We start from the raw sequence: 22,176 nt of genomic DNA on the forward strand, positions 1-22,176 counted from the left end.
AGGTAGCTGTTCTGTCTTGCCGATGCATGGAAAACCCAGCCAACTGTATATTATCCATGTCGTTGTTCAGCCACGACTCTGTGAAACATAAGATATTACAGTGTTTAATATCCCGGTGGTAGGATAGTCTCGAATGGAGGTCATCCAGTTAATTCTCCAACGATTGCACGTTGGCCAATAGTACGGATGGTAGAGGCGGGTTACCCACACCCTGACTAATTCTCACAAGGCACCCAGATCTGCGGCGTCTCATCTTCATGCGAATGACGGGGATTTGAGCCTGGTCCGGGAGCAGCAGTATATCCTTCGCGTCAGACTCGTTTAAGAAGAAATCTTTGTCCAGTTCAAGGTGAGTAATCGCTGTTCTGATATCCAGAAGCTCTTTTCGGTCATAAGAGACAGTGGCAGAAACATTATGTACAAAATATGTTACAAACAACGCAAAAAAACACAAAATAGCACATTTGGTTAGGATCCAGCAATCCCCTCCAGCACAATTTTATAGAAGACTATCTGGCACCATTTGTATAGGTTTACACAGAACAAGTGGAGAAATGCACATAAGTATGTGGACCATAACAGTATACCATAAAGGTTATCAAAATAATACCTGTAAAATATACCTTGCCTGTCAATGGTTACAATGAAATAAGACTGTATACATATTTCCTATACAGCTGTGACTTGGGCACAGGCCGGTTAGGTGTCTTGGGGAAAACAGTTGTTCTTACTGAAGCAAGCACATGAATTATCAGTCGATATAATGCATTCAGGGAAAATAGTGAAAAATAATTGTCAAATTCCTTGGGCATATATGTTTTGTAAACTAATTTAATGAAATGGCCTATGCCAAATTGGGGAAATTAAAATACATCAGAAATGGAGAAAGGAACACACTCATTCCACATTTGACACACACTCCTTGATCCTTTGCGTTTTCTAAATAATATAGACATTGCTTTCAAAACATTCAACAATATTACATTTTCCCAAAAAATAAAATGGTCAAATTCCCAAAAGTGTTTCTGAAAATGACTTGCCGATTAATATAGAGTAAACAGAAAGCTCTCGAGCCCAGATCAGCAGATTGACATGAGCCAGCAAGCCCGCCCTTACAACCGCCTGTGCGTACGTGTTGTTTCGCACAACCTCATCCTCTTTGGTAGGATACATGCGCCGGGCTGCATCCATGCTCATCGCGCATGGTAATGTCGCGTTCGAGTGCTAGTCGGAACAAGAAAACTCGGGACATTTCCGACTTTCTATCCGAACACAGCACGTGTATAACTACAACCAGTTTAAAAGTCTTACATTTCCGAGTTTCCTAGTTCCGACTAGGATATGAACAAATTATCAATGTCACGTGTCAGTTGAGTATAGGCTGCAGCCTGCTTTGGTGTTTGTGTTCTTTCAACCAACTGTATAGGTTTATTTACATCGAAGGAACGGCTGTGTGCGCACAAGTTAAAAACCTCTTGTGGGGATACTTAGATCTGATAATGTTTCTGCTCGATTCCGACTCACAGGTAAGGGAAAGGGGGATACCTAGGCTGTTGTCTTCCGCATTTAACCCAACCCGCCCTGTATATGTGTTTTATAACATTGACATTATAGACTATTTAGCCTATAACTTTGGCATTGCAGGTTTATACAATGTATTTAATATTGCATTACTGTGTTTCTGCGTTATTTTTGTTTAGTTAGAGTAAGGAAAGGTAGGCCATAATTATATAAAAATGGTATTTCCAAGTTTTCGACATGGTTTGTCATTTGCTGAATTATCTGTAGACAAGGCTAACTCTAATTAGGCTATGTTTAGAAGGTGGCCATATTTTTGCTTCACAAATCACTCTGACATTATATGCATAGTCATATCTAGGTTATATGTTTATTTACAACACAATTTATCACGCAATTCACGTTCATGTGACACCAACTGTCCATATGAAAAGGAAATAATTTTTTACGCACACGTTTCAGAATAACAGAGTAGGCGCAGATGTAATATACTAGTAGCTAGCGTTAATCTGTTATTCTTTGTTTCCTGTATTATGCAGCTGGACTGTATTAGTAACTTATTCGAAGGCGGAGATGCTGTCAACTCAAGCAATGTGTTGGGACAGTCCCCTGCACACTTGGCGGCATGCAGCGGACAAGCCTTTTGTTTGCTATGGCTACTGCAAACGGGAGCTGATGCCAATCAGCAGGTAGATTCACTTTCACTTGTCTGTCTATAGCAGGGATGGGCAACTTTGATGGGGATGGGGGCCGCAGTGGCTCGCGGGTCAGTATACTCTCAAACATACACACACATTCACCCAAGCCTTTTGTGGCTCTAAGATAAATTATTTGCCATGTTGCAAATCATTTTATGCAATTCTACTAATTTTGCCATAGGGTGGAGAGATGTTTGTAGTTTTTAATATGATATTTGAGTGAGAGTGAAATGGGGGGCCCCTGGTTGGCAATTCAACCATGATTACTACAAGTTTAAATAGCTGGCTAGACTGCTGATGCACAACCACATTTCAAAATGGCACTTTGTGTATTCTACAATTCTAACTCTCAAAAGTAAGTTGAGACCCTGACTGAGTGGGAGGGGGATTGGTCCACAGGCCAACAATACAATAAAATTGCCCAATGCTTTTGCATATATTTCTCTAAATAAAAGGCCAACATGACACATCAAATGTGAGCTTTCAATTGATATATCATTCTTCATCCCAAAATAGTTGCAAGATGTTACGTGACACTGCAGTAAAGTGTAGGCTAATATTTTGGACACAGTAACTGCAGTGTAACTTCAATAAGGGATCGCAAACACATTGACCAGATCCATTGCTCAAGATCCAGAAAATTACAGAGGCAAAGCTCATTTTACAGGTTCTCATTTCAACTGATCCTAAACACCAGTCTTAATTTACTTGTTTCTCTTTACCCCAAATTATTTCATATTTGCTGAAGGACAACAATGGGGAGACGCCCATGCACAAAGCCGCCAAGGCCGGCAGTTTGGAATGCATCAGCGTACTCGTTGCCAGTGATGCCCAACTTGGGTGAGTGTCAACTTTCACACACGCTAAACAGTTGCATAGATGTTAATATACACTGCTCAAAAAAAATAAAGGGAACACTAAAATAACACATCCTAGATCTGAATGAAATATTCTTATTAAATACTTTTTTCTTTACATAGTTGAATGTGCTGACAACAAAATCACACAAAAATTATCAATGGAAATCAAATTTATCAACCCATGGAGGTCTGGATTTGGAGTCACACTCAAAATTAAAGTGGAAAACCACACTACAGGCTGATCCAACTTTGATGTAATGTCCTTAAAACAAGTCAAAATGAGGCTCAGTAGTGTGTGTGGCCTCCACGTGCCTGTATGACCTCCCTACAACGCCTGGGCATGCTCCTGATGAGGTGGCGGATGGTCTCCTGAGGGATCTCCTCCCAGACCTGGACTAAAGCATCCGCCAACTCCTGGACAGTCTGTGGTGCAACGTGGCGTTGGTGGATGGAGCGAGACATGATGTCCCAGATGTGCTCAATTGGATTCAGGTCTGGGGAACGGGCGGTCCATAGCATCAATGCCTTCCTCTTGCAGGAACTGCTGACACACTCCAGCCACATGAGGTCGAGCATTGTCTTGCATTAGGGGGAACCCAGGGCCAACCGCACCAGCATATGGTCTCACAAGGGGTCTGAGGATCTCATCTCGGTACCTAATGGCAGTCAGGCTACCTCTGGCGAGCCCATGGAGGGCTGTGCGGCCCCCCAAAGAATTGCCACCCCACACGATGACTGACCCACCGCCAAACCGGTCATGCTGGAGGATGTTGCAGGCAGCAGAACGTTCTCCACGTCGTTTTCAGACTGTCACATCTGTCAAATGTGCTCAGTGTGAACCTGCTTTCATCTGTGAAGAGCACAGGGCGCCAGTGGCGAATTTGCCAATCTTGGTGTTCTCTGGCAAATGCCAAACGTCCTGCACGGTGTTGGGCTGTAAGCTCAACCCCCACCTGTGGACGTCGGGCCCTCATACCACCCTCATGGAGTCATTTGCACATTTGTGGCCTGCTGGAGGTCATTTTGCAGGGCTCTGGCAGTGCTCCTCCTTGCACAAAGGCGGAGGTAGCGGTCCTGCTGCTGGGTTGTTGCCCTCCTACGGCCTCCTCCACATCTCCTGATGTACTGGCTTGTCTCCTGGTAGCGCCTCCATGCTCTGGACACTACGCTGACAGACACAGCAAACCTTCTTGCCACAGCTCGCATTGATGTGCCATCCTGGATGAGCTGCACTACCTGAGCCACTTGTGTGGGTTGTAGACTCTGTCTCATGCTACCACTAGAGTGAAAGCACCGCCAGCATTCAAAAGTGACCAAAACATCAGCCAGGAAGCATAGGAACTGAGAAGTGGTCTGTGGTCACCACCTGCAGAACCACTCCTTTATTGGGGGTGTCTTGCTAATTGCCTATAATTTCCACCTGTTGTCTATTCCATTTGCACAACAGCATGTGAAATTTATTGTCAATCAGTGTTGCTTCCTAAGTGGACAGTTTGATTTCACAGAAGTGTGATTGACTTGGAGTTACATTGTGTTGTTTAAGTGTTCCCTTTATTTTTTTGAGCAGTGTATAATATTTACCAGATGCTTTTATCCAAAGCCAACTTAGTCATGCGTGCATACATTTTACGTATGGGTGGTCCTCGGAATTGAACCCACAACCCTGATGTTATAAGCGCCATGCTCTACCAATTAAGCTGCGAAATACCTATTTTCAGACTGATGCTAATTTTCTAAATAAAATTCTACACACGTATGGCATTACCTGAGATGAAGTTGGTTCAAATGAGTTTAAACCATTATATTTTGGCAACTGTTTCCATGCAGCCAGTTGATTTTACAATCTGTGACCTTTCCAATGTTTTTTCCTGAGCAGACTTTGTAACAACGAGGGCAGAACCGCTGAAGATTTGGCATGTTCGTACGGATTCGAGGAGTGCGGACGATTCCTGAACACACTCCGAATGACGCGACTCCTGACGAGCAGCAGCACTCCTCTGATACCTGCCGGGCCCGTAGCATGCCCGCTGACTGGCGCCCAGAGCAGTAAGGTAGCAGGACAGAAGAGGGCACTCATTGCCACCGGGGCCCAAGACAGAAAGAGGGCTCGAGACTGGTGATTTTAACAATGCACCTCTAGAATTCGAAAAGGAGGACAACGCTTTCTCAGCCAAGTCCAATACAGGACATGCATGACGAAGTCCCCACAAATGTGTCTGACACCAAACCTGTCTCTGTTCCTAACCACTTACTGGGGTGTGTCTATGAGTCTCCTATGTATTTGTGTGCCAATGATTGGCAAGTATAATGTCAGTGGTTAACTTGGATAGGAGCAGAATGCATCCTTCTCCTGCAGTGACAGAAGCAGACGTGTGTTGCGGAGATGGTTCGGAAAACTACGCTCATGTGATGAGTAACCTTGCTTTGAGAACTTAGGACTCTTGTTAGCTCCCGCTGCTATTGCCTAGACTTTGGTTCAGAGGGCTAAACACTGGGAGAATCTCAATTGCTTACTCCCCGCTTTTTCAATACCCATTGGAGAAGGTCAGAGGGGAGGGACTTCCGGCTCTCTCATCCAATGGGTTTTGAGAATGAGACGATGATGCGAGGTGTATGCAATTGAAATCTTTCCACTGTCTTGAGGTGTGCACGTGCTCAGCATAGGCTCCGGGCCTAGCCATCACAAGTAACAACCACTGTGTGCATTTCATGCTCAGATGCAATATGGGACCTTCTGATTCTGTGGACACCAGTTTCAGATGTACATATCAACTTTACACAGTCCTTTGTTTACAGTGTAAATCTTTTGAGGTACACTCCCCTATGTATTTATTGACAGTGAAGCTATATCTTTTAATTTGGCTCTATACTCCAGCATTTTGGATGCGAGATCATGTTTTTGACCGTATAGAATGTCACCTTATATTTGAGCGTATTTTCATACTGTTGCAATTTAAGCATCTAGTCCCCCCCATTTTGAAGGTGTCAATTAATTTTTTTTTTTTTTACAATAGTGACTCCAATGACAATGCATTATCTACCGTTAATTTATATTGTGCACAATATACTGCAAATGCATCCAACAAGTCTGTAGTCACATGCTTGATGTAGTCATTGTGTGTTAGGAATATGGGACCAAAATCTAAACTTTTGACTACTATAATACACTATAAGTGAATTTGGCCAAATACTTATGACACCTTCAAATGGGGGAATTAAATACATGAAGTGCTTTAATTTCTAAACAGTAAAATAGATATGTATGAAAATACCCTCAAATAAAAAGTGACATTCTGTACTATCTCAAATCCAAAATGCTGAGATTATGTAGGGGAGTGTGTATAGGTTTGACTAAATGAAATAAAAAGCAGACACTTCTTCATGAATGAGACACAATGGTGGCATGTTTATGTAAAAACAGAATACAGACTGTCATTACAGTCACAGATGAAAGCTGAAATAAAAATAAAAAGTCATTAATTTCTTCACCTCAGATGTTTTAACATTTATTTTCAGATATTTGTTGTAATACTGTTGGACAGGTGCCTGTACACAACACACATTGAAACCTACACACACTCATATGGTCTTTGGTCTCTGAGGCAAACAGAGGTTGTAGTAGGCGTTCTGGTCCCAAAACTCTGGGCCCTTCCATCCGCACCAGCCCTGGGGAAAGAAGACAACACCTCCATTTTGGGTTCTCTCACAAAATGTCATAACATATGTAGAGAAGGGCAAATAGATTGCAGTTTTTGGGAATATATACTGCAACAATTATACAGCGCTTCTAGATACTGAAGTTTATGACTAAATAAGTACATTTCCTCAGTTTGATTTACATAATTTTCTTCCACTTCCTGCATTTTGTTCAATACAACTTTTCCTATGGGTGTTCATTTGTCCCATCACCAAACATATACAACTGCTTGTGGACATACACTAAAAGTATATGGGCACCCCCTTCAAATTAGTGGATTTGGCTATTTCAGCCACAACCGTTGCTGACAGGTATACAATTGAGCACACAGCTATGCAATCTCCATAGACAAACATTGGCAGTAGAATGGCCTTACTGAAGAGCTCAGACTTTCAGGATGACAGCTTTCAAACAAGTCAGTTCATCACATTTCTGCCCTGCTAGAGCTGCCCTAAGTGCTGTGATTTTGAAGTGGAAACACCTAGGAGCAAGGCAACGCTACCTGCCCGAATGCATAGTGCCAACTGTAAAGTTTGGTGGACGAGAAATAATGGTCGGGCTGTTTTTCATGGTTCAGACTAGGCCCCTTAGTTCCAGTGAAGGGCAATCATAACGCATAACAGCATACAATGACATTCTAGATACTTCTGTGCTTCCACATTTGTGGCAACAGTTTGGGGAAGGCCCTTTCCTGTTTCAGCATGACAATGCCCCTGTGCACAAAGCGAGATCCATACAGTAATGGTTTGTCGAGATCAGTGTGGAAGAACTTAACTGGCCTGCACAGAGCCCTGATCTCAACCCCATCAAACACCTTTGGGATGAATTGGACCAACTCCATATTAATGCCCATGATGTTGATATGAGATGTTCGACGAGCAGATGTCCACATACTTTTGGTCATGTAGTGTACATTTAAGTGGTAGTGTATCAGATGTTGATGAGAAAGATAGGCACACTCAGGATTGAAGTATCCAGCTGGATCTACACAAAAGATGAGGTCTGAAAACATCAGACAAACTTTCATTTTGGCTTGAACTTTCATTTTAATTAACTCGCCCTGGGACCAGGACCTGGATGTCTCAAGCGCCTCAACATAGGAGTGCTGATTCAGGATCAGTTTTGCCTTTTAGATCACAATTAATTTGATTACATGGTCAGAGGGGATCTGATCCTAGATCAGCACTCCCATTCTGAAACAGTTTATACATATTGCCCCAGGATTCCATGACACCATCCGGTACCTTGTCCGTGATGACTTGCAGGTCCTCGGCCCCGGTGTAATGTGGGTCCAGGATGAGGTAGCGGATCTGGCCCGTGGTCTCGCTCCACGCCACACCGAGGATAGTGTGTGCTAGGACACCCCCTCCTGGTGTGGAGCAAAATAGAAGGAAATTACAAATCTGCATAGATTCAATTAACAGATTCAATTTCAAGCAATGTTTGTAGTAACTTTGTTTAAGCTAGACAATGTGACTGCCTGTGCAATGCACACACAACCTAAAAAACTGGAAGTATTTACGTGTGAGGGGAGTCAACCAAAATGTTTACCAAAAGCATTCAGCTATTTATTTGACCACAGAAATATAGATGCTGTTTATATGAAACTATGTATGACTGTGGTACTGTAGCAAGTACTCATCGGACAGGGCCCAGACCTTATCATTTGAACAGATCTGCAGTACAATCACTACAAGGAATTTGTGCATAATATTAGTCTTTCATCATTGTCTCTACATTGTCATAGTTTCAGTTTTCACTCACCAATCATAATAGGAGTTCCCTCAGAAAGGAAATGGTTGGCCAGTTCTCTGCCTTTGGAGGCCAGCTCAGACCCTTGGCTTTAGGACACATAAACGCACAACTAGATGTGCAAACTAAGCAAAAAAGTATGTAACATGGAACACAACTACCTGAAACATTCTGCATTGCCCTGACTGGTGAATTTACATGGACGCATACACGCACAAGCACACACATGCATCCATGCAGGCATATACGCACACACCTCATCTCATCTCACCTCACAAACATGATCTTGGAGGTGACCCCCAGCAACTGATCCAGCACAGCCGCGACTTCGATGGAGCCGATCCACTGGCGAGAGCCCAAAAAAGACACTTGCTTGTCTCCAACTTCCACCAGGGCCTGTAGGACAGCGATGGGGAGAAAATAACAATAATTAACTTGTATTTTAATCATTTAATTGTAAAGTGCTTTTCATATACACTCAAAAAAATAATGGTACTATTAGCTGACATGGCTATGAATTATAGAATCCTATTGACAGTAGTAAAAATGTGATTAAAAACAATGCATTTTATAATAGCCCTATCTACCAGTCAATGAGTTATAGGCCAACTTGTGGGAAAGGAGAAGGAGACTCCCATTGTAATCACCTATCAATTCTTATTTACTATGGACTCAGGCTCTACCTGCTGGCTCGAATTCACAGTCTCACATTATTGGAATATGTTCAATAGACAAGTTTAGAGCCACAGCTTTACCAAAGAGAGAGAGAGTTCTGTATAATAAGGGATAGTTTGCCCAAATCACATTGTAGACCTTACACCACCTATCCAACACTCAAAGGTCTCCATGAATGCATATGGGGTTCGAGGCTAAGGGTCAATTTGGGGTTGAGCAAGAGTCAAGGCTATAGTCCTACCTGTTGGATCTCCTTGTGGGAGGGCACAGCCCGCTCCACGTAGCCCTGCTGCTGGAACCAGGAGCAGATGGTCTGGAGGGAGCGGTAGGCACAACCCCAGCCGTTGTCGTCCACGCGGTCCTGCATATAGTGGTGGTAGCTATAGACCCCCTGGACCAAGTAAGGCTGGCACAAGGGAGAAACAGATAAGCATGTCATTGTGTGTGACACTGTGTGTGACAGTGTGTGTGTTTGCGCTGACCAACCTTGCCGTTCTCCAGGGCGGGGTGATTCAGGTGGACATGAGGATTTCGGAGGTAGCCATCTTTGTAGGGCTCATCAGGAAAATGTAGAGCGTTGGCTCTTCTCAGATATGGCCGGTTGTCTGGCAGCTCAAACAGACTGTGCAGCTCCTACACACACATAAAACGGCAATATCAAATACATGTACTGTACACAACTTTATTTCTCTAATACTAGACAGTCACTCAGAGCATTTCAAAATAAGAAATATATAATATTTCACATAGTTATTTTACATTTTGCGAACACCTCATATCCTTTCAGATCTATACTGTAGGTAGCGTAGGTTCTCCAGCTCTGGGAGAACAACTGGATGTGCATGATTTTCTTCCAGCCCATCAATAACACACTTAATCAATAAATCATGGTCTTCAGTCTGGGCCAGATGATAGGCTGAATCAGGTGTTACTTCAGGGCTGGAGGGAAAGCCTGCAAAAGCTCAATAGGACTGGGGTTGGAGAACCCTGGTCTAGGGGTACGGGCTAGGTGTCCATTTTGCCTCTTTGTAGAGATGAGATAAGTGGACATTCAATATTACTTACTATACAGTGGAGGAAAAAGTAACCAATTGTCATACTTGAGTAAAAGTAAAGATACTTTAATAGAAAATGACTCAAGTAAAAGTCACCCAGTGAAATGCTACTTGAGTAAAAGTCTAAAAGTATTTGGTTTTAAATATATTTAAGTGTCAATGTAATTGCTAAAATATACTTAAGTATCAAAATTAAAGTCATTCCTTATATTAAGCAAACCAGTAGGCACAATTTTCTTGTATTTTTAAATATATGGATAGCCAAGGGCACACCAACACTCAGACATCATTTACAAAGGAAGCATTTGTGTTTAGTGAGTCCGCCAGATCAGAGGCAGTAGGGATGACCAGAGGTGCTCTCTTGATAAGTGTGTGAATTGGACCATTTTCTGTTTTGCCAAGCATTCAAAATGTAATGAGTACTTTTGGGTGTCAGGGAAAATGTGTGGAGTATAAAGTGCACTATTTTCTTTAGGAATGTAGTGAAGTAAAAGTTGTCAAAAATATAAATAGTAAAGTACAGATAACCCCCCCAAAATATTTAAAGTATTTTACTTAAGTACTTTACACCACTGCTACCATATTGCTTAATAACTATCATAGCATTTCACATATACACAAGTGTAGAGTACTAGGAGTAGCATAGTAGGGGCTAGGCGTCCGTTTGGAATTCTTCCCTTGCCTTGCGTCGCGTTTCCAGCTGGCTGTCGGGCACACCCGCTGGGTAGACCACTGTCACCAGGCCCACAGGGGCAGGAAGGAGGAAGTGAAATGGCTGGGGAATAAGCAGGGCCGTCCCTTTCATGTGCCGCAGAGCCACCTTTTCCATGTCACCCAGCTGACTGCACAGCGCCCCCACTAGGGTCCCACAGACACTGCATGTACAACAGACAAAAAGATTTAGAGCCTGATTCAGTTGAACATTATGAGCTGGTTTCCAGGTTTAAACTTAAAAATATTTTTGGGTTAACTAAACAACCAAATTGTCCCTTGCGAATAAGCAATTTTGAATTGAGATCATATCAGGCTGAGTTTCTTTTGTTTCACCCTGTTTGTGGTTGTATTGTCTTGTGAACTAGCTACATCTCTGGTGGTTATTGATTGACTTATCTATCAGTTTACCTTAGCGTTCTGGTATTGGACATTTGATATAGTTTGACATAATAAAAATATGTACTCTATTCTCCTAAAGCCTGTGTCTAATTTCATTGAAATTGCGTGTAACCAAATGATGTTGTTTCCTTTAGAGTGATTGAGGATGACATACACAGAGATGCTCTCGCTGGAAAGGACACTGACCACGCAGTCCATGGGCAGAGTCATTTGCAGGAGGTGGTGCTTCTTACTTCCTCTCAGGAGGGTGGGTGCCGAGTGGACGCCTGGCTCTGTCACCTCAGTCATCAGGGTCAGGTTTATGATACCCTGCAAGCAAGAAAGCAAGATAGCCAGACAGACAACAAAATATATATGAGGAACTGGAAAACTAAAAACCTCACCAAAAAATGATCTTGTGAATGACAAACAAGTAGCACAGTGGCATGAAAATGTGTGGCGAAGTGATTTACAGGAAGTAGTTCATGTCCGTAGACTATTTTTAAGGTATAAAAGCAGCACACTTACTGCTGTTGGATTCTTTAAGTCCTTTTTTGCAGACTTTTTTCTACTGCTTTCCTGGTCATCTGTCCTAAAACAGGATGAGGGTTTTTCCATTTACTTTGGTTTCTATTCCACAATGATCATGTGAGACACTAAACCTGCAATTCGGCCAATAACTTACAGTAGTTGGCTGACATACAGATAGCAGGCAATTGATGCATTAAGTTGCACAAAATAAGTCGTAACTACTTGGTACCTTACTGTTACTAAGTAATAATATCTAATTACCATACTACCATGTAAGACAACACCAGGTAAATAATGGACTCTAAAACAACTTGACTTATAATCTACTTTCCCAGAACATGAGGGTCCAAATTGTGGCGTATGATGACTTACTGGATCAACTGTTGGAGATCTTTACATGGTCTGTTCGGAGATATCTCTCCAGCTGTTGCATGTCCTCCTTTGTTAGGCCAAAGAAAAACTGGACTGCTAGAGAGACTGAGAACAAGCGATTCTGCTTTCACCTGGGATCCGAGGGCCTCGAAAGTCCTCGAGATGACCTTTTGTACGTGTGGTACTGTAAAGACACAATCAATATGACCATTAACAGAGATACCAGATTTCCTTGCAATCAATGGTGAATGTGTATAAAGATACAGATAAGACATCATACATACTTCACAAAACATGAAGTAGTACTCATATTTTAAAACACAATGGTTTCAAAAGATACCAACACTAACTGACTGGTTATAGGCTAGTGTCCTATAGGAGGCCTCCTGCTTCATGTAGTATTTAGATTTGAATAACAAACGTACTTGTTGATACCAAATCAGTGTTTTCCACAAGCACATGGAGTAGCCAGCCAAATAGAAAATAAGCTTTGCAGAGCTGCAAAGAAAAAGCCATATCTCAGAATGGCCAATAAAAATAAATTAAGATGGTTAAAAGAACACAGACACTGGAAAGAGGAACTCCCACAGCGTCCCGGAGTCGCCTCATCACTGTTGACGTTGAGACTGGTGTTTTGCGGGTACTATTTAATGAAGCTGCCAGTTGAGGACTTGTGAGGCATCTGCTTCTCAAACTAGACACTCTAATGTACTTGTCAGCTTGCTCAGTTGTGCACAGGGGCCTCCCACTCCTCTTTCTATTCTGGTTAGAGCAAGTTTTGCACAGTTCTGTGAAGGGAGTAGTACACAGTGTTGTATCAGATCTTCAGTTTCTTGGCAATTTCTCACATGGAATAGCCTTCATTTCTCAAACCAAGAATAGACTGACGAGTTTCAGAAGAAAGTTATTTGTTTCTGGCCATTTTGAGCCTGCAATCAAACCCACAAATGCTGAAGCTCCAGATACTCAACTAGTCTAAAGGCCAGTTTTATTGCTTCTTTAATCAGGACAACAGTTTTCAGCTTTGCTAACATAATTGAAAAAGGGTTTTTCTAATGATCAATTAGCCTTTTAAAATGATACACTTGGATTTAGCTAACACAACGTGCCATTGGAACACAGGAGTGATGGTTGCTGATAATGGGCCTCTGTACGCCTTTGTAGATATTCCATTAAAAATCAGCCTTTTCCAGCAACAAAAGTAATTTACAACATTAACAATGTCCACACTGTATTTCTGATCAATTTGATGTTATTTTAATGGAATTTTGTGTGTGCTTTTCTTTCAAAAACAAGGACATTTCTAAGTGACCCCAAACTTTTGAACGGTAGTGGGTGTGTATGTATGTATGTATGTATGTATGTATGTATGTATGTATGTATGTATGTATGTATGTATGTATGTATGTATGTATATACAGTTGATGTCAGAAGTTTACATACACTTAGGTTGGAGTCATTAAAACTCGTTTTACAACCACTCCACAAATTTCTTGTTAACAAACTATAGTTTTGGCAAGTCGGTTATGACATCTACTTTGTGCATGACACAGGTAATTTTTCCAACAATTGTTGACTTATAATTCAATGTATCACAATTTCAGTGGCTCAGAAGTTTACATACACTAAGTTCACTGTGCCTATAAACAGCTTGGAGAATTCCAGAAAATTATGTCATGGCTTTAGAAGCTTCTGATTGGCTAATTGACATAATTTGAGTCAATTGGAGGTGTACCTGTGGAGGTATTTCAAGGTCTACCTTCAAACTCAGTGCCTCTTTGCTTGACATCATGGGAAAATCAAAAGAAATCAGCCAAGACCTCAGAAAAAAATTGTAGACCTCCACAAGTCTGGTTCAACCCTTAGGAGCAATTTTCAAACGCCTGAAGGTACCACGTTCATCTGTACAAACAATAGTACGCAAGTATAAACACCATGGGGCCACGCAGCCGTCATACCGCTCAGGAATGAGACGCATTCTGTCTCCTAGAGATGAACGTACTTTGGTGCAAAAAGTGCAAATCAATCCTAGAACAACAATAAAGGACCTTGTGAAGATGCTGGAGGAAACGGGTACAAAAGTATCTATATCCACAGTAAAAACGAGTCCTAAATCGACATAACCTGAAAGGCCGCTCAGCAAGGAAGAAGCCACTGCTCCAAAACCGACATAAAAAAGCCAGACTACGGTTTGCAACTGCACATGGGGACAAAGATCGTACTTTTTTGGAGAAACATCCTCTGGTCTGATGAAACAAAAATATAACTGTTTGGCCATAATGACCATCGTTATGTTTGGAGGAAAAAGGGGGAGGCTTGCAAGCCGAAGAACACCATCCCAACCATGAAGCACGGGGGTGGCAGCATCATGTTGTGGGGGTGCATTGCTGCAGGAGGGACTGGTGCACTTCACAAAATAGTTGGCATCATGAGGGAGGAAAATTAGGTGGATATATTGAAGTAACATCTCAAGACATCAGTCAGGAAGTTAAAGCTTGGTCGCAAATGGGGTCTTCAAATGGACAATGACCCTAAGCATACTTCAAAAGTTGTGGCAAAATGGCTTAAGGATAACAAATTCAAGGTATTGGAGTGGCCACAAAGCCCTGACCTTAATCCCATGGAAAATGTGTGGACAGAACTGAACAAGTGTGTGAGAGCAAGGATGCCTACAAACCTGACTCAGTTACACCAGCTCTGTCAGGAGGAATGGGCCAAAATTCACCCAACTTATTGTGGGAAACATTTGACCCAAGTAAAACAATTTAAAGGCAGTGCTACCAAATACTAATTGAGTGTATGTAAACTTCTGACCCACTGGGAATGTGATGAATGAAATAAAAGCTGAAATACATCATTCTCTACTATTATTCTGACATTTCACATTCCTAAAATAAAGTTGTGATCCTAACTGACCTAAGACAGGGAATTTTTACTAGGATTAAATGTCAGGAATTGTGAAAAACTGAGTTGAAATGTATTTGGCTAAGGTGTATTTAAACTTCCGACTTCAACTGTGTAAGTCTTTGCTTGGTAAAGCCCCGCTTTATCTCAGCTCACTGGTCACCATAACACCACCCACCCTTAGCACGCGCTCCAGCAGGTATATCTCACTGGTCATCCCCAAAACCAACACCTCCCTCGGCCCACTTTCCTTCCAGTTCTCTGCTGCCAATGACTGGAACGAATTGCAAAAATCGCTGAAGCTGGAGACTTATACCACCCTCACTAACTTTAAGCATCAGCTATCTGAGCAGCTCAACGATCGCTGCAGCTGTACACAGCCCATCTGTAAATAGCCCATCAAACTACCTACCTCATCCCCATATTGTTTTTATTTACTTTTTTTGCGCACCAGTATTTCTACTTGCACATCATCATCTGCACATCTATCACTCCAGTGTTAATTTGCTAAATTGTAATTACTTTGCTACTATGGCCTATTAATTGCCTTACCTCCTTACTCCATTTGCACACACTGTATATAGATTTTTCTATTGTTATTGACTGTACTTTTGTTTATCCCATGTCTAACTATGTGATGTTGTTTTTTGTTGCACTGCTTTGCTTTATCTTGGCCAGGTCGCAGTTGTAAATGAGAACTTGTTTTCAACTGGCCTACCTGGTTAAATAAAGGTGAAATAAAAAGTATAAATCAGCTATATAGCCGACAGTATGCGCTAGTGGAAAACATGAACGTTAGAACTACCATTTCTGACTTTTACACTTGAGTTTAATGAGATACCCATTAGTTCAGGGCTAATGTTTCTGGATTCTCTCGCTCTCACACACCACACACACACACTTTACGAGCATAACCAACAGAGGAAATGTAAATCACAGGCAGAATTCCCTCTACAGTACATACCATCTGTGCTGTCCAACTGGCACTTGAACTCCAGAGACCCTCTCAACCGTAAGATGATGTTTCCGACAACCTACATAATGATAAAGTCAGAAAGTTAAAGCTGAATCTGTATAATTTCCAGAAGCTCATTGGTCATTTGTAAGCATTAAATAGTATAGCCTATTAACATTTTGGGGGGAGATGACGTATGAATACTTCAATTAATGGGATAGTATAACTGCCTACTGTTATCATGACCACACAGGATTTAGCCATTAGGCCTACTCCATTGTTTATGTTTAAGTTATTGTTATTTGACAATTTCACATGACCATATCTGTATGAAATATAATTGTAGTATGCCCAGACATTTTCATAGTGATGTAGAATAAATGAGACTGGCGGAATCACTGATTTATGAACATATTATGATCAATAATTGTAATATTTCCTCTTTAAAAGTGTAAAATGGATATGTACACTACCGTTCAAAAGTTTAGGGTCACTTAGAAATGTCCTTGTTTTTGAATGAAAGGCACATTTTTTGTCCATTAAAATACCATCAAATTGATCAGAAATACAGTGTAAACATTGTTCATGAGGTGAATGACTATTGTAGCTGGAAACGGCTGATTTTTTATCGAATATCTACATAGACGTACAGAGGCCCATTATCAGCAACCATCACTCCTGTTTTCCAATGGCACGTTGTGTTAGCTAATCCAAGTTTATCATTTTAAAAGGCGATCATTAGAAAAACCCTTTTGCAATTATGTTAGCAAAGCTGAAACGGTTGTCCTGATTAAAGAATCAATAAAACTGGCCTTCTTTAGACTAGTTGAGTATCTGGAGCTTCAGCAGTTGTGGGTTCGATTACAGGCTCAAAATGGCCAGAAACAAAGACCTTTCTTCTGAAACTTGTCAGTCGATTCTTGTTCTGAGAAATGAAGGCTATTCCATGCGAGAAATTGCCAAGAAACTAAAGATCTCGTACAACGCTGTGCACTACTCCCTTCACAGAACAGAGCAAACTTGCTCTGACCAGAATAGAAAGAGGAGTGGGAGGCCCCGGTGCACAACTGAGCAAGAGGACAAGTACAGTAGAGTGTCTAGTTTGAGAAACAGACGCCTCACAAGTCCTCAACTGGCAGCTTCATTAAATAGTACCCGCAAAACTCCAACGTCAACAGTGAAGAGGCGACTCCGGGATGCTGACCTTCTAGGCAGAGTTGCAAAGAAAGAACCATATCTCAGACTGGCCAATAAAAAGAAAAGATTAGGATGGGCAAAAGAACACAGACACTGGACAGAGGAACTCTGCCTAGAAGGCCATGGTGCAGGTGGTTACCTCCCGGTGCCATCTCTGGCTGGCCCAATCCAATTGCCTTGTGCTAAGGGACGACAGCGGGAAGGGACACAGCGTGCGGTGAAGCAACAGCCTGTTCTTCCCATACTGGTCTTCCCCAGTTTTTGCAGAGGTACTGGGTCATTTATCCCTCACTGAGTTCTTATTCCTCCAAGGGGATCATGACATAAGCTCTCCCAGGGCGTCGGACCCCTGCTCCGTGGCCTTGTTGGCTTGGTTGAGCTTAAGGCTTCCCTTTGTGAGAGGTGTGATGGTGTCAACCGCCACCGCCATAGGGACGTGCCTGGGAGACCCAGGTGCTCGGGGTGCAAGAAGAGAGGTGGGCCCTGGCAGGACTCCTGACACACCCTTTCCTGGCCTCGGCGCTTCTCCAGGTCTCAAAGTGCAAAGTGGAAGGAAGGTGTGTCGTCCCCCTGGGTGTTGTCCACAATGCTCGAGGGGTACTGACTCCAATTCCGATGCCAGCCCCCGTCTTTCAGGGGCCTTCGTGTCACCACAGTGGCCAACCCCCTGACAAAACCCTGTGGCTGGAGATCTCCTCACTCCTGGACAAGGGTTCCATGCGCACGATCGAGACATCAGAACGACTAGGTAGGTTCTACTCCACTTACTTTGGGGTTGCAAAAAGAGACGGAGGGTTTCGACCGATTCTGAACCTCCGCAACCTCAATGGTACTTGAAGGTACTGAGGTTCCACATGCTGACCCCAGCCGCGTGTTGCAGGCCGTGTCTAGGGACCAGTGGTTTGTGGAGCTGGACCTGAGCGATGCGTACTTCCATGTTCCTGTTCACCCAGCTGATTAGCAGTACCTCTGATTCACTTTCGAAGGGACGGCTTACGGTGGTTCTTGGTTCTTCCCTTCGGCCTCTCCTTGGCAACCCGCACTTTCACAAAGTGCATGGACGCTGTCCTGGCACCTCTCACGTCCCGAGGATTGTTGATCCTGCATTACTTGGACGGTTGGCTGATTTGTGCCCCGACATCGGTGGGCTGGGCATTACTGTAGATGACAAGAAGAGTCATCTGACGCCCACCCTGAGGGTGGCCTTCATTGGCATGGAACTGGACTCAGTCCTTATGAGAGCACGCCTGCCTACCAGAAGGGTTCAGGCGATCTTATCTTGCCTCAACCACTGCCAACGCCTGTTGGGCTTGCTGACAGCGGCCTCGTTGCAGATTCCCCTGGCCCTGCTCCATCTCCGGCCTCTTCAACGGTGGTTCAACTCCCACTGTCTGCACCCAAAGCGCCACTGTCACCGCCAGCTGCAGGTTACCGCACAGGGCCTCAGGGCATTGTTGAGGTGCCGCTGTCACTCCTTTCTCTCAGGTTGGGTGGAGATGCTGAGGATGTGCCGCCGGGAGCTGGTCAGCACAGACACCTCCCAGATCGGCTGGGTCGGTGTGAGCAAGGGCAGTTTAGACAGCGGTTGTTGGCTACCCCCTTGGAGCGGCAGGCACATCAATACAGTAGAGCTTTGAGCTGTACTGCTGGCCCTGCGGTCTTTCCTTCCACATCTGAAAGGAAGACATGTCCTGGTGAGAACGAACAACACCACAGTGTTGGCTTACATCAACCATCAGGGTGGGCTGAGGTCCCACCGCCTCAATCTTATAGCATGGGAGCTCCTTCTTTGGGCTCAGGGCTGTCTAGCGTACCTGACCTCCTGAGTGTGTCAGCGGATATGCTCTCGAGGAAGGGTCCGTCACCTTTGGACTGGAGCCTACATCCCCAGGTGATGCAGCACCTGTGGGACAAGTTTGGGAGGGCGCAGGTGGACCCGTTTGCCTCCCTGGACAATGCACACTGCCCCTTGTGGTACTCCATGTCGGCGCCACCAGGGACTCCAGGCTTGGATGCTCTGGCTCACTATTGGACAGGGCTGGAGCTTTACGCATTCCCCCCTTTCCAGGCTGTGCTGGACAGGACCAGGATGGCAGAGCATCGTCTGCTTCTGGTGGCACATACTGGCCCAGACGACCCTGGTTCAGCCTTCTCCTGTCTCTGTTGTCTGGGACATCTTGGCAACTTCCCCCGAGACCTGACTTGCTGTCTCAGGCGGGGGGGAACTCTGCGGCATCCGAGGCCGCATCTCCTCAGTCTGTGGACTTGGCCACTGAACAGCACCAATGATCCATTTTAGGACTACAGGAGGGTGTAATGAACACCATGCAGAGTGCAAGGGTGCCGGCTACAACCGCGGCATACCAGTTGCACTGGCGGTTGTTCTGCTCTTGGTGCACTGGTATTGAGGTTGTGCCCAAGTCATGTGGGGTGCAGTATGTCCTCAAATACCTGCAGTCTTGCTTGGATGAGGGCTTGGCAGCCTCTACATTGAGAGGGTATTTGGCCGCTACATCTGCTTGCCATGTGGGGTGGATAGACAGGCCAGTGGGGCGCCATCCCTTGGTCTCCAGGTTTATGAAGGGGGTTCGTCGCCTGCGTCCAGCTAGGACCCGCTCACTGGCGAGCTGGATGTGGTCTTGGCAGCTTTGGCAAAGCAACCTTTCGAACCGTTGGAGTCTGCCTCCCTGAAACACTTCTCTATGAAGGTGGCTTTGTTTTAGAGGGTGGATGAGCTCCATGCTCTTTCGGTAAGTTCTGAGTGCTACCGGGTGGACCCTGGGGGGAGGAGTATATCTCTCCACCCCAACCCTTCATTCCTCCCGAAGGTTCTGTCAGAGAGGCATGTAAAAATCCCTTTTATCCTGTCTGCTTACGACCCCCGGCAGTGGTGGCCCTGTGAGGGCACTGGCTGCCTATGTGGAGTGAACACGGTCAGTAAGAACAGACCAGCTCTTTGTCTGCTATGGTGAGAGAGTCCTGGGGCTGGGCTATCAAAGCAGAGGCTCTCTCACTGGATAGTGGACACAATTACGACAGCATACCGCCTGGCTGGCATGCCAGTGCTGGGATCTGTGGTGGCACATTCAACACGACCCTCACACTTATGACATTTGAGAGAAATAATTTTTTTGTGGGTATGGAACATTTCGGGGATCTTTTATTTCAGCTCATGAAACATGGGACCAACACTTTACATGTTGCGTTTATATTTTTGTTCAGTATAGTCAAATCTAGTGTTGGCCTGTTAAAGCAAATTATATTACTGCTATAGCCCCATAGTAAGAAAACATCTTAATTTAGAGTAACTACATGTAATGGTTTGCTGCTCTCATCATCATCATCACGTGAAAACTTATCCTATGGAATTTTAAAGTTTCTAGTCCTGTTTTATGAAAACAGTTTATAGAATAACATAGTATATAATGTTAATCAGTTCACATACATGACTATTCACATGTACCATATCAATTTTACATGTTTGAAGATGACATATTGACATTATTGATCAGAAATCAGCAATTCAGACAGCTTTATGGCCACATTCTTACCACAATTATGTGAATAATTTAACATATTCATATATCTGGCACACCTGGCTCATGTGGTTGTGTATTCTACATCACTATAAACATTTTTATATATTTTTGGGCATACTACAATTATATTTCATATAGGTATGGTCATGTGAAATTGTCCAATAAGACCCCATTGAGTTGTTTGGTGGTCATATTGGAAAAAGGCTTCTGTGGGTTTAATGCATGCATTCTGTTTTGACCCTGTATCTACACATATTTTTAAAACATTTTTCTAGCTTTGCGTGTGCAATTTGGTGCCTCTATTACCAAAGTTACAATCCAAAAACAGCTGTCCCATTACATGGAATTATATGGTTAAGCTTCCAACATTCTAATGTAAATGGAACAATATGGCCAATTTTCTTTTAGAATAGTTGTAGCTGTTCGTTTCAAATGTGGTTATATTATATATAATTTAAAAGGTAATTTCATGACCTTTCATAACTAGTTGTTAAACAAAGTAAAACATGCATCCGGGCTTCCTTTTTAAAGCCATTTGTACAGGTAATTCTTATGTACCCTAGAGGTCAAAGTTATGCTGAACTGAACTTTCCGAAAATGTGTTTGATGGATAACGTTAGCTGTGAATCTAAGCTTTCCGAGCAATAACTTGTTGTATACTGACATGGTTTGTCATAGGGTCAAATCCATATGGGAAAGCTAACACTGCTGCACCGTTCACATTTTTTCCAACAAATCACTATGAGACATCGTTGGCCCACATTTGGGGATCTGGCTCATGGACTTAACCAGACTTTGTCAGAAAATACGCGGTCTCCTTATGGAAAAAGCTTAAACTCTGTAGCTACCGCGTTAGCTAGCTAGCCACCACTGACTGAACGTATCGTATGCTCGCTAACTGGCTACTTTCATGTTTTGGTGTGATCGGATGCGTGGCAAGCAAAACATTAGCAAATGTAAACATGGCAAACATATGCACAATCCTTTCATGTAACACTTACCATTCTACAAGCTTAAAATACGATAAAATGTAATGATTTATTCGTTATGTAGAACCTCCAAAACGGAAGTCAGACATGTTTGTTTTCATGTGACGCGCATCATTTGGCCCAATCAATGACATCTTCGAGGAAGATAACTCCGCCTGCGTGCTGTGTGGTTTATTACAGCCACAAAGTCAAAATGATTCCTTGTTGTTGAATTCATAAGATTTCATGAAAACAAACATGTGTTTATTGGTCGTATTTTAAGGTTAGTGTTTTTGTATTTGTATTTATTTCCCGGATCCCCATTAGCTGCTGGCATGGGAGCATCTACTCTTCCTGGGGTCC

At 43.3% G+C, this 22,176-nt stretch overlaps 2 protein-coding genes across 2 annotated transcripts; one reads left to right on the top strand and one right to left on the bottom strand.

Moving 5' to 3' along the window:
• Positions 1-1,187: 1,187 nt before the first annotated feature.
• Positions 1,188-6,564, top strand: ankrd37 (ankyrin repeat domain 37). Its single transcript, XM_055923765.1, has 4 exons — positions 1,188-1,526; positions 2,058-2,207; positions 2,965-3,056; positions 4,953-6,564. Exons 1-4 carry the CDS (start codon positions 1,500-1,502, stop codon positions 5,194-5,196), a joined length of 513 nt encoding a protein of 170 aa, XP_055779740.1. The 5' UTR covers positions 1,188-1,499; the 3' UTR covers positions 5,197-6,564.
• ufsp2 (ufm1-specific peptidase 2) lies at positions 6,557-21,955 on the bottom strand. Its single transcript, XM_055923763.1, has 12 exons — positions 21,847-21,955; positions 16,119-16,188; positions 12,251-12,434; positions 11,876-11,939; positions 11,523-11,677; positions 10,938-11,130; positions 9,687-9,833; positions 9,442-9,606; positions 8,797-8,921; positions 8,538-8,614; positions 8,018-8,142; positions 6,557-6,742 (listed from the first exon to the last, which is right to left on the bottom strand). Exons 1-12 carry the CDS (start codon positions 21,847-21,849, stop codon positions 6,656-6,658), a joined length of 1,395 nt encoding a protein of 464 aa, XP_055779738.1. The 5' UTR covers positions 21,850-21,955; the 3' UTR covers positions 6,557-6,655.
• Between the last annotated feature and the right edge of the window lie 221 nt (positions 21,956-22,176).

Source organism: Salvelinus fontinalis, chromosome 5, assembly GCF_029448725.1.
Source record: "Salvelinus fontinalis isolate EN_2023a chromosome 5, ASM2944872v1, whole genome shotgun sequence".
Lineage (NCBI taxonomy): Eukaryota > Metazoa > Chordata > Actinopteri > Salmoniformes > Salmonidae > Salvelinus > Salvelinus fontinalis.